General features: G+C 37.6%; 1 protein-coding gene across 1 annotated transcript; it reads left to right on the forward strand.

Moving 5' to 3' along the window:
• Positions 1-3,263: 3,263 nt before the first annotated feature.
• Positions 3,264-27,584, forward strand: LOC139144560 (glyoxalase domain-containing protein 4-like). Its single transcript, XM_070715270.1, has 9 exons — positions 3,264-3,529; positions 10,473-10,522; positions 11,020-11,140; positions 13,892-14,036; positions 17,994-18,044; positions 18,466-18,635; positions 19,083-19,196; positions 24,158-24,244; positions 26,955-27,584. Exons 1-9 carry the CDS (start codon positions 3,443-3,445, stop codon positions 27,021-27,023), a joined length of 894 nt encoding a protein of 297 aa, XP_070571371.1. The 5' UTR covers positions 3,264-3,442; the 3' UTR covers positions 27,024-27,584.
• The last annotated feature ends 345 nt before the right edge of the window (positions 27,585-27,929 follow it).

The following is a 27,929-nucleotide window of genomic DNA, read 5'->3' on the forward strand; positions in this document are numbered from 1 at the left end:
TTGGAGGCCCACTCCAATTAGGTTTACTTCATGCAATGGCCATGATCCGACCCTCTTTACTGGCGGGCCGCCTGCGGCGGCCCACTACAATAAATTGACTTTATGTAATACCCCACGGCAATCTTACTGTAAAATTCCCAATTGAAGCTGCGACTTGTATTAGAAACATTTTTGAGGGACCCCTGGGATCACGCACTGAATAATGGTAATGGCCGCACGCCTTCAGCGGCCCTGTCCAGTAAAGTCTACTTTATGCAATAGCCATGATCGACCCTCTTTACCGGCGGGCCACCTTTGGTGGCCCACTAGAATAAAGTTGACTTTACGTAATGGCCCATGACCCTCTTTAACGGGAGGGCTGCCTTTGGCGAATAAAGTTTACTTTATACAATGTCCATGGACATGAGTTGTCTATGGAAATGAAGTTGAAAATTGCCTTACAGTCGTCCTAATTAACAGACGTTTCAATGGATGTGGCTGAGAAGTTTGTGCACTGGCATCTCTGCTACACGAATAAAGTGCGCCGCGTACCGGAGTTCAAATCCAAACCATGCGGGTAAATTTGACATATGGGTTTTGGTTATTTTTCAGGGGGGGGGTCATCAATTTTTTTCGTCTGACAAAGGGGGGGTCTTCTTTTTTCACAAAAAAATGAAGGGGGGTCTATATTTTTTTGAACACCGGCGACAAGATTTTGCCGGCCCCCCAGGCCGTAAAAACTGAACGCTCCCTAATGAATCACTGCATGCGGTAGAGAATCTTCCGCATCGAACGAGATACATAACTGACTGTAGGATTTGTGTTTATTTTTCGACTATCCAACGGGCAGTTTTATTTGCAGGCCAGACAAGTCCGTTTCAAACCTGGAAAGGCTACGTATCAGAACGTCGGAACGTAGCATAAACTACACTTTTACATAACGCCTGAGCCTTGGCGATGCAAGGACAACCATAACAAAAATAATTAAAATTACATGTTAACAATTTGACAGTAGTTTATGGAAACAAACTCCGTACCTTATATGGAATACTTCGTATTAACGTTAAATCAGCACACTCCGTGTACACATGTACCGTAGCCCTGTGGCTACGATGCTGGGTGCCCCCGGTGCCGAGAACCCACACCATCGTACCACCACATTTTAAAAACTCTTTGAGGCAGTTATTCAGCCAATTTTACTTTATTGTGCACAAATATGGGGTCCACAGGTGATAAACTTAGAAGCTTTAAACTTAAACTCTAGTGTTGAAAAGACACAAACAAAATTTTTGAAGTCAGTCCTGCAGGTCCACTGCAAAACAACTGACATTTCTGTCTTGTTGGTAGTGGGTTGTTTACCATTGCAAGCTAAAATCGCACTTTCTATGTTAAAATATTTTGGGAAAATTATTTCAAGTCCTGAAACTAGTTTAATAAAAGAAACATACCAAAATGAAAGGGAGTCAGAAACTACTCAGAACTGGGTGTTTGGGAAACTCAACATGTAGACAAAACAGATTCAAAAAACATAGGTTTCAAAATAGAAGAACATTTTAGACACAAAATACATAATGTATTATTTAATGATAATAAACAGGGCAATATGAAAAATAAATTAAGGACATATCGTTTATTCAAAACATACCAACATTATGAAACTTAATTTAGATATTGTGAAAAATCCACGCACAGGGGCTTCTCTAACACAATTTAGACTAAGTGCACATATCAACTTAACAAAATAGAAGATGAAATACACTTTCTACTCTTATGCCCATTATATAACAAAGAAAGAATACACATCCTGCGTTTAAAAGACAAGAAACAAAGTTTAACTGAAACATGTATTGGAATAATGACACACAACAAGACAGCTGTTTCTTGGCGAAATTTATTTATTGTTGTTTTGAAAAGAGAAAATGATATTATTTTGAAGTTTTTCTCTCGAATAGTCCCAGAGCTGAATAGCCCACGAGGGACTGTGGTTCGTGATCAGAACTTCCATTCTAACAAGGAAAGGTTCCTGCGATCGAATGTAAAGTATATAAAAACGACGTAAAAATCACCGAGATTTTGAGAATGAAAAACTTAAATTCCTTGTAACTTCACTTTTCGTGGGCGGAACGTGTCGGTTCCTACACTATCATGACGCACTTGACCCAAGCTACATAATTTGCGCATGCGTAATGACATTGTGGAGAAACTGAGTCGCATTCGCAAACCCAGGTTTAATTTCACTCGTACCGCCGGCAACGCAGACGGCGGGAAAGGGGTGTTAAACAATGGACATAAATGGATTAAACCAATGGTGCACAATAGTAATAAACGTAATTATCTCTGTTGCGACTTCCTCTCTGCTACCTCCATATGCAGTCCGGGTCAGCTCCAAAATTGGAGACGCTATACCATAATATTTTCCCCCTCTCATTAGCCAATCAGCGGCCAGCGCGCCATCAGTAAAAATTGTATTTTCTGGCAACCTCCACATGCGTCCTTCGTTACGTACGCCATACTGTGTCGAACTCCCGCGCCGTATTCTGTCATAATGTCGAACAGTTGTGTGGCCACTCTGTCAAAACACAATTTCAAAATCGCGTACCAGTTTTATTCTGGCTAAGACAACCAAACCCCATACATCGCTGTGATTCCTAGACTCTGGCTTGAAGTCCTGCAAATATAAATCGTGTACCTACACAGATCGTTCAGAATACCCCATTTGTATCGGAGATGGCAGCGATACAAATTCTACCGTATGGGGAACAGTTGTGTGGCCACTCTGTCAACACATTTTCAAAATTGCGTACCATTTTTAGTCTGCGTTTGACAACTACAAAACAGGTATCGTTTTAAAGCTCTGACATTGCTCTTCTTTCTTGCAAAATGTTATACGCGTACCTACACAAATAACCCTTATAACAGTATTTGTAATAGAGATGACGAACATCCACAAAATGATTCTCGGTACTTGAGCGAAATCGATAAACTGGGTGTAGAAATGAATCGTCAATATTTCGAATATTTGTTCACTAATCGGACTCCTTGTTGGACATGACCTTCTGCAGAACACGTGGATTATGTTGACTGTCGAAATTCGTCGAAATTCACAAGACAGGGGCTTAATAAGCGGCCCAAAACTGCCGATCACACTTGGTGGGTAATTTGTGACCCAGCGTGACCTGTACTTTATTAATGATGTAATCTGGTCGATGATTGGCTGAATGCCGGAATACATTATCATAATGAGTCTCCAATTTTGGAGCTGACCCGGACTGATATGGGTGAGGTGACGCCAATAAACTTTACGCCAGTTTTTGATGACGTTTGCAGGGTCGAAGGTCGCAGGCGACTGCATATGGCGCAAATGTTTCTGCGTATACACTATTATTCAGTGACTCGACAGCAACTGATTAAGTTACTTCATTTGCAGTGACAACGCTCTGCATCATAACTCGGAAGATCCAGTATGTCCAGGCGCGCATTGCATTACGTTTTCAAAGTTGGCGACCGAACTACAACTGCTAAATTCTACAGAGAAGTGCTCGGCATGAAGGTACGTTGCTCTGTTGTGATCCCAGCTGCAAAATTGTAGACGACGGTTAGGCGGTCGGTGAGTTATGGTTTTTGCGACCTCGCTCACTACAAGAGCTCCAATGCTGAAGGCCCTTTAAGCGTTCAAAATAAGCGCGTCTCACATGACGCAGCATTTTGATGTGAAACCCGACATATTTACAGCATTTGGTCGTACCGGTTTGAGTGGGGTGCGGGATTGCTGGATAGCTGAATAGCCCCCTAAATAGCTAGGTAGCTAATAGCTACGTTAGCCATAAGAATAGCTTATATTTAGCTGTTTGTGGCTATTCAAGCTATTATTAATTTCCACAGGACACTTTTAGCTGCTAACAAACGTAGTAGGTAGCTATTCGGCTAAAAATAAATGATTATTGTAGGGCTTGTTATAGAGCTATTCAAGCTATTAGCCGTTTTTAGCCGCTTATAGCCACTCTTAGCTTACTGTTAGCTGGCTACCAGCTACAAACTCCTGATGCCGAAATGGGCTGGCTATTGAGCTATTCAAGCTATTAGCTGTTTTTAGCCGCTATGAGCTGTTATTAGCCAGCTATTAGCTGGCTACAAGCTAAAAACTACTGCAGTGGGAATGGGCTGGCTATTGAGCTATTCAAGCTATTAGCTGTTTTTAGCCGCTAATAGCCACTCTTAGCTAGCTATTAGCTGGCTACCAGCTAACAACTCCCGAAGTCAGAATGGGCTGGCTCCCAAGATCGGAATGGGCTGGCTATTGAGCTATTCAAGTTATTAGCCGGTTTTAGCCGCTAATAGCCACTCTTAGCTAGCTATTAGCTGGCTACCAGCTAACAACTCCTGCGGCCTGAATGGGCTGGCTATTGAGCTATTCAAGCTATTAGCCATTTTTAGCCGCTAATAGCCACTCTAGCTATTAGCTGGCTACCAGCTAACAACTCCCAAGGTAAGAATGGGCTGGCTCCCAAAGTCGGAATGGGCTGGCTATTGAGCTATTCAAGCTATTAGCCGTTTTTAGCTGCTAATAGCCACTCTTAGCTAGCTATTAGCTGGCTACCAGCTAACAACTCCCGCGGCCTGAATGGGCTGGCTATTGAGCTATTCAAGCTATTAGCCGTTTTTAGCCGCTATTAGCTGTTATTAGCCAGCTGGCTACCAGCTAAGCAGCGGACACGTCTGAAAAAGCCTGGCAACTACTTATTACAAAGGAAGTTACGAGCGTGACTTTCACTTAGGTGTACAAAGAATTAGACATCTCATAAATATAATGAATAATTATTGTAGAACCAAAAACGTAGTATTGAGTTCTTTATGGAAGATATTTTTTTCATGCAAGTGTAAGTTTCTACTAACCACAGCACATGGCATGTTTTCTGCATTGAGAGCTAAAGAAATCACAATTGTACGTATCAAGGATTTCATTCACTGGCATGAAAAATTTTGTTGTAAAACGAAATGATCGGGGAATCTTGCGATTTGTAGAACCAAGAAAATATATTAAGTCACATGGCTGGCTAAGCAGTAGAGTAGTTATGGTCAGTTAGTCTCTGTTTGAAAAGGTTTCATGTGATTAATTGTACCGACATTCACGCAGAGGCTAATCAAATACCTGTGACGGGTTTTGCATTGTCTTTTGTTCAAAGACTTATTAAATATGCATGTCAGTTTGCAGCTGAACACAAAAATTGTTTGTAGAAGACTTCCCACAACTGACAAGTACTTACATAGGAAGATACACAAGCGTTTGGAAGATAAGCTGTTGTTTTGGCTTGGTCTCTGTATGAAATGAAAGATGTGCGAGAATATGGGTAGAACCAAGAAAATAATATCAAATGTCCGGTTACTTTAGAAATACCTAATTGCATTGTGCATTTCTTGTCGAGCGGGGCTCTACGGAGGAAATGGTGAACGTGGTAATTATTTTGTTCATTGTCTTTAAGTTATAAGCGAAGGGTAAAATCACGTCAAAAGATCATGCTGTACATGAGAATAGGTCAAACCCGGAATTCGATTCGCCCACGTTACAAACAAAGCCATGTGCGCAAACGCGCTTAGACGTACGTGTATTTCCATACACGTTAGTACACATGTGGGTTTGTTTGTACCGGCATCACGTGATTATTTGGGCGTACTGAGTCTGTAGAACGCATCGCGTCCTTTTTATTCCGGAGTAGAACCATTGGTAATGCTTATGCCCACTTTTCAGGTTTTAACAGATACTAATCCCGGCGACAAACATGAATGACTGATTACACAGGTACTAAATCAGACAAAGAACTGCGACCAGTAAGTTCATGTGGAAAAGCGGAAGTGCAGTTGCGAGATCACTCAGATCGGCAGTGGGAATAATTGAAAAATGAGAAAGATATCGACAAACAGGTGCTGCATTGCAAGAGTAATCACACCGTAAGACTTCTCGAGTTTAAACGTTCGTAAGCAAATGTTGAAAATGTAATAAAAAATCAGAAAATACACGTACGAATTGTATGTCACCTCATTCGGCGTGTTAATGATGAGACTATAAGTTTCCAGGCAAGGCAATAATTAATACAGGAAAACATGACAGTGATTTTGCATGAATATGATTGATACGAAAATAGCTGACAGCCAGCTAATAGCCAGCTAACATTGGCTAATAGCGGCTAAAAACGGCTATTAGCTTGAATAGCTGAATAGCTGCTCAACAACCCCGAAGCAGCTATTAAGTTTCCGTCATTAGGTCCCAAACATAGTAGCTGAATAGCCGCTAATTATCCCTTGAGTTATTGCTGTAAACCCTCTTAGCTGAATAGCTGCTAAATATGTCAAAGCTGGCTATTTTGGCTATCCAGCAATCCCGCACCTTTATGACCGGTTTATCACTACCGACTAAACACACTACTAACCTTGTCGTTCATGGGGTTTGGTATTTGTTCAAACACATCGATCGTGTTCCAAAAACATTTCTGGGGCCGCCATTACAAACTTTCGGTATAAATGGTGGCTCACAGATATGGGGTGAGAACACCGCCAAAATTATCTTGAAATCTTTATAAAACATGTCATCATTATTATTCCATTTTTTGGTGATTTGGTGATAATTATGTCATTATTTGGTCATTATTCTGCAATTATTTAGTCATGATTACGACATTGTCTTGACATTATTAGGAAATTATTTGGTAAATTTGGTTGTTTTGCCATTATTCAGCATTTATGTTGTGATTTGGAACTTATCTGATCATTATGTATACCATAATTAGGGACTGGTCAGTTTCTTCGGCCGGGGGGGGGGGGGGGGGAGTGGATTATTTTTTGCGGACGTCAAAAAGTGGCTGACCCCCCTATTCCAAATTTTGAAAACAGGGTGAACATCCTGATATCTCTGATATATATGCCTTGTACATTAAAGTCATGCACCTGAAGGGCATGCTGAAAAATGTCTTATATGTTAAAGTAATGAGCTTGAAGAGCACGCTGAAAGATATTGAACACACAGATATCTCTGATGTATGTATGCTTGATATGTTAAAGTTGGGCGTGCTGAAAAATATCACTGATTATTAAAGTTACGCGCCCGAAGGACACGCCGAAAATACAACTGAATGATGAAATTTGTGCCTGACACTAGCATTTTAAGCAATGATGAGCCTGTGTCAAAATTCAACAAGTCATCGTTGATGACGCAGTCCCCACTTGTTAATGGGTACTTTGATTACAAGTCCCAGAGAGGATAGAGTCCTCTTCATTAATTAGGTCTATGATAAAAATACTGCGATACAGATGGTGCTCAATGGCCAAGGATGAGTTCCATGGTGATGAAAACATAAAACCAATGTAGGCCAATATCCTAAAGTTCATAAAATGAGTAAACTAGGAATAATTGAAGAGGATGTTGCAAAACATTTTTGCATACAATGCTAACACTTAACAGATTATCACTGGTACCTTATTTCATAAAGTTTGATGCAGTATTTACAACACTATGAGATCAACATCTGTATAAAGTTTCATCAAATTTGACATTGTATTAATTTGTGGCTATATCACTCTAATTAGGAATGTTCATTACATATGCAATTACAAATTAATTAAAATGACACTGATAAATGTCTTTTTCAATGTTAAAGCAATGTGAGCTTAACATCTGTACAAAGTTTCATGAAATTTGATGCAGTATTTCTTGACATATCAGCCTACTTATGAAACTCCAATAATTGACATGTTACTGCTATACATGACGTGAAACAAATTGACGAGCATATGTATGAAATAGGTCAATGTCCTTGTACCAACTTTGAATGATACTGGTGGAAATATGTCTGAGTTAATGGCTCTGTACAATAGAAAATTGTAACAAAATCACAGTCATGCAGCGATATTTGATCTTACTGTTTAAAAAATCAACACGTATATGTATGACATAAGTCAATGTCCATGTACCAACTTTGAATAAGATCAGTTGAGACTTGCCAGAGTTGTGGCTCTCGACATGAAACAACCATAGCAAAATTGCCACCATGTGACCATATTGGACCATCTCATGAAACCAATCGACATACACATGTATAAATAAGTAAATGTCCTTGTACCAACTTTGAATGAATTCGCTTGATACAGATCTGAGTTATGGTTCCGGACATGAAAAAATCGAGAAAAAAATGGCCACAAGGCGGCCATATTGGATTGTATCACAAAACAAAACAATGTGCATATGTATGACACAGGTCAATGTCCTTGTACCAAGTTTGAATAAAATCAGTTGAGACGTGCCAAAGTTTTGGCTAAGGACGTGAAAAAACTGTAACAAAATGGCTGCCATGCAGCCATATTGGACCATATCATGAAACAAATTGACGTACACATGTATGACATAGGTTTATGTCCTTGTACCAACTTTGAATAAAATCGGTTGAGATATGTCTGAGTTATGGCTCTGTACATGAAAAAATCGTAGCAAAATGGCCGCCTGGTGGCCATATTGGATCGTATCACAAAACAAATTAATGTGCATAGCTATGACATTGGTCAATGTCCTTGTAGCAACTTTGAATAAAATCGGTTGAAACATGCCTGAATAATGGCTCTGTACATGAAAAAATTGTAATAAAATGGCCGCCTGGCGGCCATATTGGACCGTATCACAAAACAACTTGACATGCATATGTATGACATAGGTCAATATCCTTGTACCAAGTTTGAATAAAATCGGTTGAAACATGCCTGAGTTATGGCTCTGTACATGAAAAAATTGTAACAAAATGACTGCACGGCAGCCATATTGGATTTTATCACAAAACAAATTGACGTGCATATCTATGCCATTGGACAATGTCCTTGTACCAACTTTGAATACAATGGGTTGAAACATGCCTGAGTTATGGCTCTGTACATGAAAAAATCGTAATAAAATGGCCGCCTGGCGGCCATATTGGATAGTATCACAAAACAACTTGAACTGCATATGTATGACATATGAAGTAATCCTTGTACCAAGTTTGAATGAAATTGCTCCTGGCATCTCTGAGATATCTGCGTGAATAGACGAACGCACGCATGCACGTACGCACGCAAGCACGGACATGACCAAACCTAAAGGTCCCCCCGGACAGTGTCCATGGGGACTAATAAAACTAAAGGCCTTACTCCATATTTTGTATTTATTCCACAATATTTGAATATAAAGAGGCTTATTGACTGAATAAAACAGACGGTTACTGAAATGCACATTTTTCTTCAAAATTTGGGTCGAAATAAGTATTTTTGCTAATTTGGAAAGTTATTTTTGCGAAATGTTTGATTTTCACATGTCAATAATAAAATGTTAACCAGATACTAACTGGAAATGCTAACATATTTCATTTTATATCGCAGTTTTGTGTAAATTTAAACTTTTGTCGCATGTTTGTAACTTCATTGAAAGTGTTCATGATCAACATCATGAACAATGTTCACCACATCATCATCAGATATGCAAATTATAAATTACCTGACATGGAAATGCGAAATGACTTTCAATATTGTTTTACCTGGTATCACCAATGTACATAGCATGTTTCACTAACTTTGATCAAGTAAATCCAGGTATATATCCCTAATTAGGAAAGTTCATTAAATATGCAAATTAGCAATCATGTTTCATGACACTGAGAAGTGTCTTGTACACTATTATGATACAGTGTGCTAAAGATCTAGACCAAGTTTCATCAAATTTGCTGCAGTATTTCTGGACATATCACCCAGATTACAAAAATTCATCAAATATGCAAATTAGCAATTAACTGATGCAATACTGACATATCTCATTGTGTGCCATCAGAGATCTGTGCAACAAACATCTTTACAAAGTTAAATGAAATTAAGTGCTGTTGCTCTACAAATAGAGCTCTTTTTCAAATAGTCATTGTCAATGACACAGTCCCTGCTTTTTAAATAAAATGGCTGTCAAACGGCTATTTTGGATAGGATCACAAAACAAATCAAAGTGCATATGTATGACATAAGGAGTAGTAATCTTTGTATCAAGTTTGAATGAAATTGCTCTTGGCATCTCTGAGATATCTGCATGGACAGATGGACGGACATATGCACACACGCATGCATAGATATGACCAAACCTACGAGTCGTCGTCTACCCCCCCTACCCCCCCCTAATAAATGAAAGCCACATGCAGGTCACAAAAAAACCCAGAAGACAACACTTACATATATATAACTTTGAACCAGTTCACAACAGAATGAGAAAGTACAGCCATTGAAATTTCAGTCATACTCAATCCATACACAATATGGCACAAGGATATGTCTCCACTAACCAATGGTTGTAGCAATCATGGCGGAAAAGTGCTATAATCCAAACAGGTTTCAACAGCACCTACAAACATCTGATCTTGTGGGGACTATGTCATCCACGATGTAAGTTATTTATTCACTCAAAATGAAGACTATTTTTATTTCTGAATTTCTGTTCATAGATTCTAAGACATGAAGAGTTTGCAGAAGGATGTAAAGCAACTTGTAATGGGTTTGTATACCACATGATTTAGTTTCTGTTGATCTAAAGGTATTTTTAAACACTACACCCTTTTTGACCCATATAAAGTACTTCTTTAGTTATGAACATTCAATATCCAATTGTTTATTGATGTTGGGTTGTTTATAGAGCACAGCTGATGACATTAGTATACTTATAGGCACAAACCCTTGTTCTGTACTTGTAAATGACTTGTCATAATGCAATCATGAACTCATAGAAGTGCTGATGGGATCTTCTTGTCATTTGCCGAACAAAGATGTATTTCAGAGAGTTGCATTTATTTAACTTAGTATCTTTATTTACACCCCTTTGGAATTCATACAAATATAACCAGTTTATGAAGCACTAAGTCTACATAATACAACAGTAGGTACATAAAGTGGTATGTTGAGTCAGTCATTGCCTTGTATCGTAAAAAAAAGTACAAGTTAAAAAAAAATTGCTGGTTATGTGAAGTCTATACATGCATGCTGCTTTCTTGGTAGACCCTACGATGGAAGATGGAGTAAGACTATGGTTGGATATGGTGACGAAGATAATCACTTTGTCATGGAATTGACTTATAACTATGGTATTGGCCATTACAAACTTGGTAATGATTTCATAGTAAGTAAAAAACTATAGATTAGTACATTACATAGAGAGGTTCAGATTTCCCATATATAAAGTATACATGACTTCATGAAGTACTTTCAAGAATAACAAGACTTTAAGGCAACATTCAAGAAGTGGTACAGCCACAAACTGATGATGTCACAAACGCTGCATGCAAAACACAGAAGCCGAGTTATTTTGACACTGACAATCAAAAAAGCATAACTAAAATAAATTTTTACTTTCTCAAAATCGTAATAAAAATCTCAGAATGTTTATATCGGTAGTTACGTCATTTCCATCCCAACAGTTCAGTGAACCTCAGTTCCTGGCCCATACTATCCATCATGCAACAAAAATGAAACAAATCAAGTCAATACACACACTTTGTAGGGGTAGAGTTAGTTCATGTCATTGTGACAATCACTGTGTCTCATTTCGGGTACAACGTCACCTATCTCACAATTTATATATAAAATCCTGTTTCATTTACAAAATAACCTTGAATGCAATTTCACCATGGCAGAGAAGTCAAATGACATGCACACAGAAACAACGGTTGATGCAAGGCTGTCATACACAATGTTCAATACTTTTACCTATGTACAAACCCAAAGTTACCTGTGCTGTCTGTGCACACTGCAGTATAAAATGCAACACATATTGCAGTAATTCTTTTTTTCAGCCACCTTGCCTTCAAATCAAATGTTAACGTATCCTCTTGGCCATTGCCATGATTTTTTTTATTTAACAGTGAACATGTCAGTCAAATTCAGAAAATCTGTTCACAAGAACCACGTAACATGTGCTTTGAAGTTTGGTATAAATGTTCCTGTGAATGGTTGTATTAATACGTATTCAGATTCAAATGAAATGGACAAAATTAAGGTAGTATGCACCTCGAAAGTGAAAGACTTAAACTTTTGCTCTAACTTTCCTCAAGGGATCTTTCAATCATTCTCTTTCAAAATCAAGAATAAAAATAGGGGGTCGCCGTGCAAATTTTGGTACTAGAGAAACAAATTACCCAAGATTTACCGATATTAGAAATTCAAAATGGCCACCATCCCTGTGTTAACTCTATTGAGAAAAATAAAAATTTTCGAATTTCAAAAAACTATGCAGGCGAAAAGTTTTCTTCCACCAAGAGCTTTAAAATGAACCCCACATGTGGTATATCAGAAGAGAATTGTAAAAGTTTGAGTCCGAATGTCTGTCCCCGAGGTGCGTTCTACCCTAAATATTTTTGTAAGGTTTTCTTATTTTTGGTGATATATATCAACATGAAATTTACATACATGGTCATTTAATGAGCATTTGATTCGGTGAACTGTGTTTGTTGTCAAACAACAATGAATAAATCATTAGAAAACAATACGGAATGTGATTTTAACAGGTTTTGCCTCAATTTAATGTATTCAATATTTAATTTTATCAATGTTAAGCAGTATCAATGTTGTGAAGTAGATCACATATTCCAGCTATCTCAAGTAAAAGTGGCCAATACCAGTGTCTCCCAACACACAATTAGCACTTCACTTGAGGATACCAACTTTAGCCAAGATTTGAAAGGTTATAGGTATGGTTATTTTCACCACAGTATAAAAAATGTGTTAGTAAATTTCAATGGTATTAAACTTCATGCAGTTTGTTTGGTAAGTTGTTCTAAAAGTTGCTGCTCCATCTGCACATGTAAGTGGACATGCAGCTGAAAGAAAAACAATACTCACCGTAGGGTTTCTAAGTTTGTGGTTGTATGTTGAAATCTCACTATGTAATTGGTGTTACAGGCAAAATGTAAACATTTGTTAGTGTTCAGTGTTGTGCATTTTAGTCAATGACATCTACTGTTTATGAAATCAAGTAAAGTGTAGCTGTGTGCCTGAAAAAAATTAACATTTGTAAACATACAAACTATAAGGTAGGATTACTAGCTTAACCCTTTGCGCGCTAAAGTCAATTTTTGTCACCTTTATAAAATGTGCCCCAGTCAAATTTTTTCAGATTTTTGCCAAAATTTTGGTGAAAAACTGTAGCCGATGAAATGTGATGTCCATTTGATCCAAAATTATCGAAAAAGTTAGCGAAATATTTAAAAATTTGGTAAAATGTTGCACTGAAATTTTGGTGGGGAAAAATTACAGCACTCAAAGGGTTAAACATTAATCGCAGAAGACAAGAAACTGAATAATCAAATTGATGTAACATACGCATCCTGAGTGCCTGGGTATTTGACTATTTCTCATTATCCATGGTGGCTGGTATTGCCCAGAGCAAGTTCTGATGTTATCTTGGTGACTTACCTGCACCAAGACGCAAGAATGGGCCAATGTCATCACTTTGTCAGTTGGTGTTTGTGTTTCTGTATGACCATCTGTCCGTCCATCAGTCCTTCTGTAGACCAAGTTTTCCTTCTGTAGACCAAGTTTGCGGGGCTCAGAACTTATAAACTACCACATCAAATGTGATGAACTTTGGTATGTGGAACGTTTGGATGATTATCCAAAAGTGTGTTGTGGAATCTTGCTAGATGTGGATAGCAGAATTAAGTATGTGTTAAAAGTGTGTGTGTGTGTGTGTGTGTGTGTGTATATATATATATATATATATATATATATATATATTATTAACTTTCACAATGTTGACATCTGAGACTATGATGCTTTGTTTACAATATCAACATTACTGTTATAACGATACTCTTGCCATACTTGTAGAAAGCATTGTTTAAAGATGACAACTCATTGTGTTTCTTTTCACCAGGGAATGACCATAGCATCCAAGGAAGCTATTGAGAATGCTAAAAGCATTGAGTGGCCAATACAGGAAGTGGAGAAAGATTGTTATGTTGTAGAAGCACCTGGTGGATACAATTTCTACCTTTTAGATAACCAACCACCATCTCCTGGTTAGTAAGCATTCAGTTCTGTCTTGACATGTTCCTGAGTGAGTCAAATGAATGATTCACTGAATGATTCAAAGTCATATTGATGATGATGTAATATATTAATGAAGTAGGATCTTTGGTGTTCGAGTGACATACAGGTAACATAACTCTGCAAAGATTATCATTCAGAATGCATAACTTACAAAGATAAATTATATTGCATGTAACCTAGGAAGGTAGATTTGATAATAAGTTGTTTGCAATAGGATATTGGAGAAAAGTGCATATCAGAGGCCAGCGAAATGCAATGATTTTAGGTCTCATATCACCAGTATATTTTTTGTTTGTTTAGCACAATCATGAATTCCACTCCCTCATTTCACGAGTGATTTCTTGTGCAATCGTGAAACATAGACTGACAAAAGGATAGTCTCTGTTTACATGACGCGACCACCCCATTAAAACGTACACCTGTGTTAGGCCTTCTAAATCGCGTTTACTGGGGTTGGAAGTTAATGCAATACACAGATAATACAATAAAAGGTAACATACACATTCAGCCATGGATCAACACTGATTTTGCAGCTGCTGAGACTTAGTACCACTGCAAAATATTCATATTTGTGGTTTATTTGGAAGTAAATGAAGTAAGTACATCAAAGTCTCAGAGTGTCTACTTCTTTGACAGGGCACAAAGGTGACCCTGGGACACTGGCAATCGGAATGGTTAACAAACGCTCATAAAACTGAATGGTCTTTGGCCAAGTAACAACAATAATGAGGCCGGAATCACTTACAACAATCTTGCCTCTGTGTAAGTGCTTGTTAGGGTCAAAGGCAAATCTGGACTTTGGGACCAGGTTAGATTTTCGACAAAAGGAAAAGAAACCAATTAAAGTGGCTGCCCAAATAGTGGCATCCATTGCCTTTGACAAATCATGAAACTGTATAATTTTCAATAAAATGGTGGGGGTGACCGGCAAATTCTGACAGGGAGAGCACAAAGTGCCTTGACTAGCTATTACATGCCTCAGGAGACAGGCCATGAATCCTGTGTAAAAATCTAATTGCGTATAGGTAATTGTGAAGTGTTCCAGTGGAAGTGACAGACCTTGCCAGGAACTGGAGAAATCAACAAATGGTTTGAATGGATGCTGGCACTGCAACAAACTAGAAAAACTTGCAAAACAAAAGAAAGCCTTTCACTTGTGAACTCAAGTTGCAACGTGAACCCTCAGATAAGGCGGCCTGTTAGTGTCACAATTGGGCGCTTAAATGTGTCAGGATAAGTTTTCTCAAAATGGCTGTCGCATTGAGCTCTGTGACAAGGGTTTTGTTCAATGGTGTCAGAGGGTACGTGTACTTCAGCGCAATATGCCCGTAGATCACAATCATCCTGTTCAGTGCCGCTATCGCACTGCGAAGATAGGTCATGAAAACATGTGGAAAGTGTGTTACAAAAACTTGGCCAGGGCCACAATTGCCCTGTGGAAAAGAGTTGGTATCACACCATGTATGTGTGTTGCAGTCGTCCTGTTCAGTGCCACTGTTGCACTGCCATTGAGTCCAGTGTGTCACGTGGCAGCCGTGTATCACAAGTGTACTTCTCAGTGTCATTGTAACACTGTGCAGGGATTTTGCTGCCCTTGTGTGCAACTTGGTTACACGCGTCCCACTCGGAATGGGTATCAGAGTGTTGTTTAGGTACATCGACTGTGTCGTGAATATGCTGAATATCGGCGTGTACCTCACCACGAGCATGAGGTGCAGTTTCAAAGATGCTCTGTGTTACATCCCTTCTGTTGGGATGCTGTTCATGATCATTTAACCCTTTCACCACCACGGTTTGACCCAAACCCAGTGGTATCAACGGTGACAATGGACCTGTTTACAGGGAACTGGGTGTGAACAGGTTAAGGTAGAATGCACCTCCGGGACAGACATTTGGACTCTCAAACTTTTACAATTCTCTTCTGATCTACCACATATGGGGTTCATTTTAAAGCTCTTGGTAAAAGAAAACGTTTCACTGGCTTAGTTTTTTGAAATTCGAATTTTTAAATTTTTCTCCAGAGAGTTAACACAGGGATGGTGGCCATTTTGAATTTGTAATATTGGTAAATCTTGGGTAATTTGTTTCTCTGGTACCAAAATTTGCACAGTGACCCCCTATTTTTATTCTTGATTTTGAAAGAGAATGATTGAAAGATTCCTTAAGGAAAGTTAGAGCAAAAGTTTAAGTCTTTCACTTTCGAGGTGCATACTACCTTTATAAGTGATGTGAAAGAGTACATGATCTATTGTTGTGTCTACCCGAACCCACAACTGTTTTACTGTGAAAATTACCATGCCCCAGGTCAGTAAGAGTAGAGCAGTGTGCTTCACATGCGGTATTGCAGATTGTGGGAAAATCTGAGCAATTGTCGTGATAAACAAAATCATAAGTGGGGGTTGAAAAATTATTGACAGAATTAGAAAAATATGAGTGATGATTATTGGTAGTAAAACCAAAGCTACATGACTTCTCAAGATTACATGGGTTTGTGGTATTACTTAGATTAACAGATACCTCCAGCTGATGTCCAGAATCAATGTGATTGAATCAGTCAGTCTTGATTTGTCTGATCAACAGTTAATGGCTGACTCAGGCTATCAGGGTCACAGGGATTTAGCTACCTTACTGTCCTTCTTTCCAGAGCTGGCTTCCTTGTCACATAAGCTTTGTCCTTCCATGGACAATCTATTTTGGGATGTGCGGCCAGACAGCGAGTGTAGCTTGACACACGCCTCACAATAGTGTTTGAAGCTACACTCGCTGTCTTTGAGATCACATTTATTGTATTGGTACTTATAGCACACACCAATGCTGTCTTTCTTTTTCTTGCTTGTGGGACCAGTGGACTTGCGTCATGTTTTACTTTGCCTATTCTGGGCAGCAAGTACTGCTCTCTGAGGTCAGAAAAGTCACTCTCCCATGACTTGATGCCGGACTCCATATTGGTGAGCAATGCGGCATGGTATTTCAGAATAGCATCCCACCGAAAGATATTCGCGTCTTTCATCAACCCATGGAGATGTGACAGATGAAACCGATGCTCTTTGGGGCTTAATTCTCTCGATTGTAGAATAGCCAAATGTCCCTCCATAAATTCGGACATGGACAAGTCATCGTACTTTTGGGCGGAACCCGTAGAAGAACGACACGCTGGGCACTGTCAACCCATTGGCGGCAAGGAGCGAAAGTGACGTGGAGGGGTCAGAGGTTATGCTCCTAATTATGCAACATTCCCATAAATTAGTGTTGCCTACATTTTGTTACTATGTATTTTATTGTCATAAAATGTTTCTTCTGAAAGAAATTCAAATACAACACATTTCAGGAGGTGAAAATTAGTTAGAAGATCCAGCTTCTCAACTCAGGAAAGTATTGCTATAATGTTCAACCAAATGGCCAATGCTAGGTTCTAATGGTTACAGATACTCAGCTGTCAGGAAGACCCAGAACTGATACAGATTAAAATTTACAACTTACTGCAAAATACATGCTGAAATTAATACTCACTTAAGGACAAGTTTTTCTTGTTTTCTTTAACCAAATTCTAGTTTAGTAATTTTTAGTCCAGCACATTCCATGCAACAAGATGGAGCCTTGTTAAGTAGATAATTTGAATGAGAGATCTCTGGTATATTTGCAACTTGAATGATAAAATGTAGAGTAAAAGTTACAGGTGGGCTGATATCATTTGACATGATTTGTCATGACTTGAAATGATATCATGTCATTTGATGTTAAATTTTATGCCACAACTTGCTGTGCATAAGTGAGGATGTTTTCATTCAGTATATTTTTACAATGAAAAGACATTAGTATGTCTAAATAAAGAAAATTGAAGCTTCTTTTCATTCCTAAGCAATAAGAAACAAACCATTGCTTACATAATCTCATAGGTAGCATTTGGCATTTATTTCTCTCATCAGATCCAGTGAAGAAAGTTACGCTGAGTAGTTCTAATTTGCAAAAATCAATAGGTATGTTATGTTTGTTTCAAAGTTGGCACTTATTACTGTTACCATTACAACACTCATTATTTTCTATTGATGTTTGCTACGTCTTCAATCCTTCTATTACTGATGACTAGTTGAAGTGTGCATTCTTTGTAGCTTTTTTTTCATTAAATCAACCCAAAACACTCATTATTTTCTATTGATATTTGCTACATCTTCAATCCTTCTATTACTGATGACTAGTTGAAGTGTGCATTCTTTGTAGCTTTTTTTTCATTAAATCAACCCAAATTTTGAAGTCTGGCTTTCTGTGAATGAAAAAATTGGCTATTTGATACAACAGTTATGATACTATTAATGCAGCGATGTTTTGTTTATGAGAAGGTATGATTTGAAAAATAACATGAGAGACTTCAAAATGCTGTTAACTTGTTGGTATTTCCAGATTATTGGACTAAACTTTGCGGAATGACTCTGTTTGAACAAAAAGATGATCATGCAGTCTTAGGTTTCAATGAAAACCAGTGCAAATTAGAGTTACATGATCTGAAGGGAGAGAAGGTAAACCACGAAACAGCCTTTGGAAGAATTGCCTTCTCATGTCCAAGAAGTGAGGTAAGAAATCTAAAAGGTATACAGTCACCTTTAATCTAAATATGCCCATATATGGTCAAAGGGGCGTTTTTAAAAAGCGGCCACCCGCTTAAAATCTATGATTGGTCAGATTTTCCCTTTCCATGGTAACTGTGGCAAAATTGGAACAGGTGACAGTATACCTTTAAGTGAATAATAGGCAAGCATTTATGATATTCTCACCAATTTGTTTTCTAACTGACAATATGTCTCATCATCTGCCATATATTGTGTACGCAAGCCAGGAATCTGAATTTATACACTGGCACTATAATGCTGTCTGAACACTCATCAAGGAGTAATTTGAATTTGTCAGAGTAGAAAATTTGAGAAACTTTGATTACCAGCAATATTTACCTTTATGCCTATATCAGTGAATTCCATTCACTGATATTTTTGATTCATCAAATTGCTACATTTTCTCATCAGCTTCCAATCATTGAGAGTAGTATGAAAGGAAATGAGCAAACTATCATCACACCATTGGTCAGCCTAGACACTCCTGGTAAAGCCACTGTAGAAGTTGTCATTTTAGCTGATCCGGTAGGTATCCAAATGGCTTTCAATCAAATGCAACAGTGATGTTCAAAATTTTACAAAATAAGTGTTTTCTTGCTGTTATTGTCTATGATAATTGTGGAAAGTACCGGTATTCTGGAAACATATATCAGATATGAACTGAAAATGCTCATGTGTTTCATTAAATATTGCATTTATGTGCAAATTTGAACCTTTGCCACATGTTTGCAACTTCACTGAAAGTATTATGATCAACATAATGAACAATATTCACCAAAGATCAATTCTAAAGGACATGAATAACATTAAGTATTCAAATATGTAATCAGCTGAAATAAAAACAAGTAATTTCTTTGAGTACTTTCATTGTATCATCACTTAATATAGCAAGTGAAATTCCCTTTGGTCAAGTTCTTCAAGCTCTATATGCCAAACTGTGAAAGCTCATTAGATATGCACATTATAAATTAGCTGACATGAAAATGCGAAATGACTTTCCATATTGTTATAATCCAGGTATAGTTGTCAATGTACATAGCATGTTTTGCCAACCTTGATCAAATAAACCCCAGTATATATCCCTAATTAGGAAAGTACATTGAATATGCAAATTAGGAATTAGGAATTGGCTGAAATAAAAATTTTAAATGACTTTCAATTATGTATCATAGTATCTTTAATGTACATAGCAAAACACAGAAGTACAAATATATAAAAAAACTAGGAAGAGGCATCAGACAAGTAAATAGAATACAGAAAGTTGTTACAAGATTTCTTAAAACTAGTCAGTGACTCAGAGTCCCTCATTGATTTGGGGAAATCGTTATATTCATCCACATCCGCAACAGACAAGGTGTTTTCATAAAGAAGTGTACGTGCTTTAGGAACTTTAAGGAGGTTCTGATTGGAAGAACGAAGTGATCTGGAAGGGATATAATTATTGAACATACTGGTTATATAGTCAGGGGTTAGATTGTGAGTTGCTCTGTAAATTTGGGCCAAACGATTAAAACGGAGTTTCAAGTTAATCGACAGCCAGTGAAGCTGAGTATACATTTGGAAAGTGGAAAGAGGCGGGACAGTGTCGAGAATAAGTCTCATTGCATGTCTCTGTAGACGCTCCAATGCAAAAATATTGCTATTGGAAGTAAAGCTCCAAACATTAGAACAGTAATTGATGTGTGGTGAGATGAAACAGTAGTAAAATAGCTTGCGTGAGTGGAGAGGAAGATATATTTTGATGCGTGCCAAAAGAAACAATTTGGAATTGATTTTGCTTTCAATGATTGAAATGTGTTCATACCAGTCTAGGTTATTAGAAATAGTGACACTAAGTAACCTCTCTGATGAGACGCGGTCAATAGTTTTACCAGCCAGAAGTTGTCAAAAATGTCTACAATCCACCCATCAAATATAATGGTGTTGTCCATTACCTAAACGTAACACCAAACAACCCACCTTATCACTTTCTCAGGGGTAGGAATGAAATAGGGGTGGGGAATAGAAACCACCCTGTTGACCACTGAAAACCAACCGTGGACAGGAAAAATCCCGCGGTTGACAACTAGATCCCACAGCGGACCATGTAGAACCACATGGTAGACCACTAAAATAGTGCTCATTGGCCACATGAGGACGTGTTTTCAAGATGGCGACGTCTGATGAGTGTGTGGATAAAGGTGGGTCCACTTTTCCGTCCACACGTCGCAAATCGTGTAAAGTTGTTGGCCACGGAACTGCAGCAAAATGACAGGGTATGATTTCGACACACTCATACTCATACACATATGCCATTACTAGGCTACTGCTATGGGCGCGTGGAAACCGTGTGTCTGTTTCTACACAAGAATTTATTCGTTCTGATTAGAATGGAATCGGCCAACGAAACTTGATCTGAGTACTCTCGAGACATTTTGTCATTGGATGGGGCTTATTTGAAGTATAGATTTTCATCTGATAAGTAGTTTATCTGTGAAAAATCACTTACCGGGCGCGGAGTTTCTGTCATCATCAGACGTCACCATCTTGAAAACACGTCCTCATGTGGCCAATGAGCAATATTTTAGTGGTCTACCGTGTGGTTCTACATGATCCGCTGTGGGATCTAGTTGTCAACCGCGGGATTTTTCCGGTCCACGGTTGGTTTTCAGTGGTCAACAGGGTGGTTTCTATTCCCCACCCCTATTTCATTCCTACCCCTGTTTCCTGACATTTCTGGTGAGCTGTAACATAGAGACATTTAATGAGTGCAAAATGACCTGTGATCATAAACATTCAGTCATTCAGTATTTAATCTATCCCCTTTCCCTGGCATGTATGCGTCTCATTAAAAACTATATTCAGACTGGAGTTTAGTGGTATACAAATCTTTATCTTGACAGGATTTTGCTTGTAATTCTACTTTTATTAGCAATTTTTAGCTCCGCTGTCAGGGACGCGGAGCTTATCAAATAGGTTGATTTTCCGTCGTCGTCCGTCGTTGTCCGTCGTCGTCCGTCGTCCGTCAACAATTGCCTTCTCCTCTGAAACCGCAAGTCCAATTGCTTTGAAATTTTATATGCAGTTCACTTGGGGTGACCTTACTTAAGTTTCTTCAAATCGTGCTGAAATTTGCATATTTACATTTTTGGGGCATTTTTTTGTGTTTTCGGTAAAAAAATCTTCTTCTCTGAAACCGCTTGTCCGATTGCTATGAAATTTGATATGCAGTTCACTTTGGGTGACCTCACTTAAGTTTGTTCAAATCGTGGTCAAATTTGCATATTTGTATTTTTAAGGTATTTTTTGTCATTTTTGGTAAAAATATCTTTAAAAATCTTCTTCTTCAAAACTACCAGTCAGATAGCTTTGATATTTGGTACATATGTCCCTAGGGATGATCTATTTCAGATTTGTTCAAATTGGCAGAAATATGCAAATTTGCATTTTTAAGGCAATTTTTGCTATTTTTAGTCAAAAAATGTATTTCTCAAAAAGTACTGGTCTAATAGTTTTGAAATTTGGTATACAAGTTTCTATAGATGCACTGAGTAATATATATTGAATTTCTGATGAAATCAATACTTTTGTATTTTTGGGGCAATTTTTGCCATTTTTGGTCAAAAAATGTGTATTTCCAAAACTACTTATCTGATAGCTTTGAAATTTGGTATAGAGGTTCCTACACATGAACTAAATGATATTTATTGAAATTATGATGAAATCTGCAATTTTGTATTTTTGGGGCAATTTTTGCCATTTTTGGTCAAAAAATGTGTATTTCCAAAACTGCTCATCTGATAGCTTTGCAATTTGGTATACAGGTTCCTACAGATCACCTTAATAATATTTATTGAAATTATGATGAAATCTGCAATTTTGAATTTTTGGGGCAATTTTTGCCAGTTTTGGTCAAAAAATGTGTTTCTCAAAAAGTACTGGTCTGATAGCTTTGAAATTCGGTATACAGGTTTCTACAGATGAACTACATGATATTTATTGAAATTATGATGAAATCTGCAATTTTGTATTTTTGGTCAGAAAATGTTGTTCTCAAAAAACTACTCATCAGATAGCTTTGGTTGACATGTTCTTAGGGATGATCCAATGTGATATATTCAAAGTATGATGAAATCTTCAATTGTGTTTTTTTGCAGCTATTTTTGCCACTTTTTTCTGGCCACTGCATTAAGCTATCAAAGATTTCCACCTCCTTCATCAACATGCGTCAAAAATAGTTATTCTCTATAAAACACAGCGGAGCTATATCGGCCGCTAGGTCGCTTGTTCTAATTTATTATATGAGAATAAGATCTCAGCACAAGCTATTCTCATACAACACAATCAATATCCTTTATCAACTTTACTTTATTTTTACTTGTTTATTGCCACCTTTAAATCCTATCAGGGAACCTTTAAATAGGTGGAGACTGTGTCATCTTCAAATGACTTGTATTTTAGTAATGGTTCTATTCCGGAATGAAAAGGACGCGATGTGTTCTACAGACTCAATACGCCCAAGAGATCACATGATCGCAGTACAAACAAACCCACATCTGCACTAACACGTATAGAAATACACGTTAGTCTATGCGCATTTACACACCTGGATTTTGTTGTACCGTGGACCATTTGAATTCTGGGTTTGACCTATTGAAAACATCAGTAAACAGGAACACAAAGTTATTGACTAATGACAATTCAGAGTAGAGTAGATATTTACTTACTGATGTAATTTCCCAGCAAAATATACATCTTCCTTGTCACTCAGCTGTGCTTGTCAGTAACCAACATCTTAGCATTGACCACTGGGCAGCAAGTCAAGAATAAATTTTATCCACCTCTGTTGACATCAACACAAACAAAAGAAATGCATTGTCCACGCATTTAACTACGCTGTATGCACAACAGCATATTGGTTATTGTGACTTTTACGAAAAAATTACACACATTTTGTACTTAGAAGGTGACAATAATTAGTTTTGTTTAAGTTGCATCCTTCTATTTTTAACCCACATTTCTGTAACAGAAGATAGGAGTGCTATGTTGTCTCACAGTGATGCCATGCCCTAATATGACAGTATACAAAGCTGTGGCAGCATAATGCTTGAGCATATTGTCATATAGCAGTTTTTACATTTAAATGGATTGACACAGGCTATGCTGTGTGCACCAGACAGACATTCTTTTACTGAGGTCTATGTAAGCATCTATAAGCATTACATTGAAGAGATCAAAGTTTCAGCTGTTTTGCAAAGTGTGACTGAAAGATGAAGAAATGTAGAGAAAAAAAGAGAAGGAACAACTTATATGAAAGTAGTCATTGTCAGCAACAAGCCTGCAAAAATCAACACTCTGGCTGGACAAAAGCTAACGTGTTTGCCAGTGTAGCAGTGTCAAAAATGCAACAGTTTTGACTTGCTGGATAAGTATCAAGGTCATTTATACTATTTCTTAAATATTTCTTAAATATTTTATTAATATAACAAGGCATTATTATTTTTCAGGATAACCATGAGATTTGTTTTGTTGGAGATGAAGCATTCAGGGAGTTATCTCAAACTGATGTCACGGCTGATGAATTATTGAGCAAGGTAATTTATTGTCAATCATCTTTCAGGAACAACATTTTTATTCTTGTTGGATCATATAGACTTTACAATTAGGATTTAAAGAGTAGCAACCCAAACATTCAGGTTTATGTTTATTAGCATGGCTGTCAGCAATAAATAGGTTGTTGTCCATCGTCGTTCATCTAAAGCTTATTCTTGAAAAGAGATAGTACAGTTACTTTAATATTTTGACTATAATATCCCTGACTAATTATATATGAATTTTTAGGTTTGGCTACTTTTGTGTGTCTGATTGAATAGTCCCCACGGACACCGTCCGGGGGGACTTATAGGTTTGGTCATGTCGTGCGTGCGTGCGTGCGTCCGTCCGTGCGTCCGTCCGTCCGTTCACGCAGATATCTCAGAGATGCCTGGAGCGATTTCATTCAAACTTGGTACAAGGATTACTTCATATGTCATACAGATGCACGTCAATTTGTTTTGTGATACGATCCAATATGGCCGCCAGGCGGCCATTTTATTACGATTTTTTCATGTACAGGGCCATAACTCAGGCATGTTTCAACCGATTTTATTCAAAGTTGGTACAAGGACATTGACCAATGTCATAGATATGCACATCAATTTGTTTTGTGATACGATCCAATATGGCCGCCAGGCGGCCATTTTATTACGATTTTTTCATATGCAGAGCCATTACTCAGGCATGTTCCAACTAATTTTATTCAAACTTGGTACAAGGACATTGACCAATGTCATAGATATGCACATCAATTTGTTTTGTGATACAATCCAATATGGCCGCCAGGCGGCCATTTTATTACGATTTTACATGTACAGAGCCATTACTCAGACACGTTTCAACCGATTTTATTCAAAGTTGGTACAAGGATATTGACAAATGTCATAGCTGTGCACGTCAATTTGTTTTGTGATACGATCCAAAATGGCTGCTGTGCGGCCATTTTATTACGATTTTTTCATGTACAGAGCCATAACTCAGGCATATATCAACCGATTTTATTCAAAGTTAGTACAAGGACATTGACCTATGTCATAGATATGCACGTCAATTTGTTTTGTGATACAATCCAATATGGCCGCCAGGCGGCCATTTTATTACGATTTTTTCATGTACAGAGCCATTACTCAGACACGTTTCAACCGATTTTATTCAAAGTTGGTACAAGGATATTGACAAACGTCATAGCTCTGCACGTCAATTTGTTTTGTGATACGATCCAAAATGGCTGCTGTGCGGCCATTTTATTACGATTTTTTCATGTACAGAGCCATAACTCAGGCATATCTCAACCGATTTTATTCAAAGTTAGTACAAGGACATTGACCTATGTCATACATATGCACGTCAATCTGTTTTGTGATACGATCCAATATGGCCGCCAGGCGGCCATTTTATTACGATTTTTTCATGTACAGAGCCATTTCTCAGGCATATCCACATGTTTCAACCGATTTTATTCAAAGTTGGTACAAGGACATCGACCAATGTCATAGCTATGCACATCAATTTGTTTTGTGATGCGATCCAATATGGCCACTGTGCGACCATTTTGTTACAATTTTTTCATGTCCTGAACCATAACTCAGACATGTATCAAGCGAATTCATTCAAAAGTATTTTTATCACAGACCTAATGAAGAGGACTCTATCCTCTCTGAGGACCTGTAATTAAAATACCCATTAACAAGTGGGGACTGTGTCATCAACGATGACTTGTTGAATAGAATCTGATCACCAACCAGTTATCTTTATATATGTGTACACCACCACAGAAAAAAAGAACTTCCAGTAAAACTGCCAGTGGAAAAACACACTGTTAAAACATGCATATTTGGAATGAGAGGTACAAAGATACGTTTAATGCATATTGGAAAGACGGACCAGGGTAAACTTTCTGAAAGATATTGTTGATGCCCCTGGAAATAGTGACATTTCAAAAGTTGCTATCATTTTATGTACTTTTTTTCAGTCTTCAGTGGAGGGAGTGAAAGTTGCTGATTAAAATGAGTCTACATCTTCTATAGTTTTATCTTATTATACTGGTTGGTTTGATTATGACTGTTGTTGTGTGAAGAGTAAAGTTTGTCAAGCTGTTATTCACTTTAGAAATAGCAGCTCCATAGACGTGTTTAAGATTTGCATCAATCTCAAGACAGAGTATCAGTTGCTTTTGAAAAGTAAGAAAAAGTGATTTCATGACTCTGAGAAAAACAAAATGGAACTTCTGAGCAGACAACCAAATTCTAAGAAGTTTTGGGAACCTAAGTAAACTCTAGAAAATCTGGGCCTTCATCAAATATTGATGTAAAAGAATGGTTTGACCATTTTTCAAATCTTTTTTCCGAAAATATTGTTCATTCCTCTACTGATAACCAGGAATTTTTTTTGAAGAAGCAAAGTCTTTCCTACAGAATTTCAACTGTAATGATACTGCAGATGAAGATATTCATATTAATTAGGGTTCTCTCCATGCTGAAATTACTCATCAGAGAACAAGAAAGTGTTATTTCTAGGCTTAAAACAAACAAAGCCCATCGGACTGATGGTATACTCCAGAAATTTTGAAGAATTTACCACCTCAACTCAAGAATATTTAATATTATATTTAACAGTGGCTGTTTTCCGAAAGAATGTACAGGCTCCAGAGGATATCTGTGTGGCAGTATTGCTGTTTTTCTTATGAATTTTTTATGTGACCTTTTGCAGGCAATAGCTGAGGATAAAAGTGATGAATGGTTTGCAAAACAAAAGAAACGAAAAGCAGAAGCATCATAGATCAGGAGGACTGAAAGTGATGGGATGTCTGCTGAGGGACATTGATACCTTTGCCATGTGTTCATAAAACTTATTCAGTTCTTGTCAACAGTTTCTTCATCATAATGCACCCTAATAAATCTTATCTATTGTTTTCCCAATAAAAAAAGTACCGCCACTTTTATTTGGAAAAGAGTTTGTACTTCCATTCTGTTTCCTAACACATTTCTTATAGCCAAGACTTTTGAGAGTTCAATTCTATCATTTACAGTTGGTTGATATGCACAAGTAACTTTCGTAATTGTTTGCATTGTGAGACGGCAAGCATTTTCTCAGAAAATTTCTCATTATCAATTCAAAAGCATGCATTTTAGTAAAGTCACCATGTTATAAAGTTGAGATATTCGAGTGATTAAGAGATGTGTAAATGAGGTAAAGATGTGAAAATATACTTTCCATATTTATCCAAGGGTAAGCGCCTAGTTCTGTAACACTAAACTGCAGTTATACTAGGTTTGAGGCTTTATGCTTGAGCAACCTGATGCTTGACAATAAACACTGTGAATCTCAATAGAAATAAAACATGCTGTGACTGTTCTATTCGGTAATAGGGATGACAGAGGATGACAGGACCAGGAATACTGGAAAAATGTGCTTTTTCCTTTACAGTTCTGTCATATAAAACTTCAATGTCTCATTATTTAAAACCCTTCTATCTTTTCATCAAACAAATTTATATACCACCTAATATCCAAAGTGGCACTTTTGGTGATGAAGAGAATGAGAATGCACTGCAAGGTGTAGGTTTCTCAGCATCTTTTGAAAGTCTTGATATTGGAAGGGGAGGCTGTAAATCCAGTAACTAGGAATAACAACTAGTGACCAGCAGTAACTAGCAATAACAACCAGTGACCAGCAGTAATGAGC

This window comes from Ptychodera flava, chromosome 11 (assembly GCF_041260155.1).
Source record: "Ptychodera flava strain L36383 chromosome 11, AS_Pfla_20210202, whole genome shotgun sequence".
Taxonomy (NCBI): domain Eukaryota; kingdom Metazoa; phylum Hemichordata; class Enteropneusta; family Ptychoderidae; genus Ptychodera; species Ptychodera flava.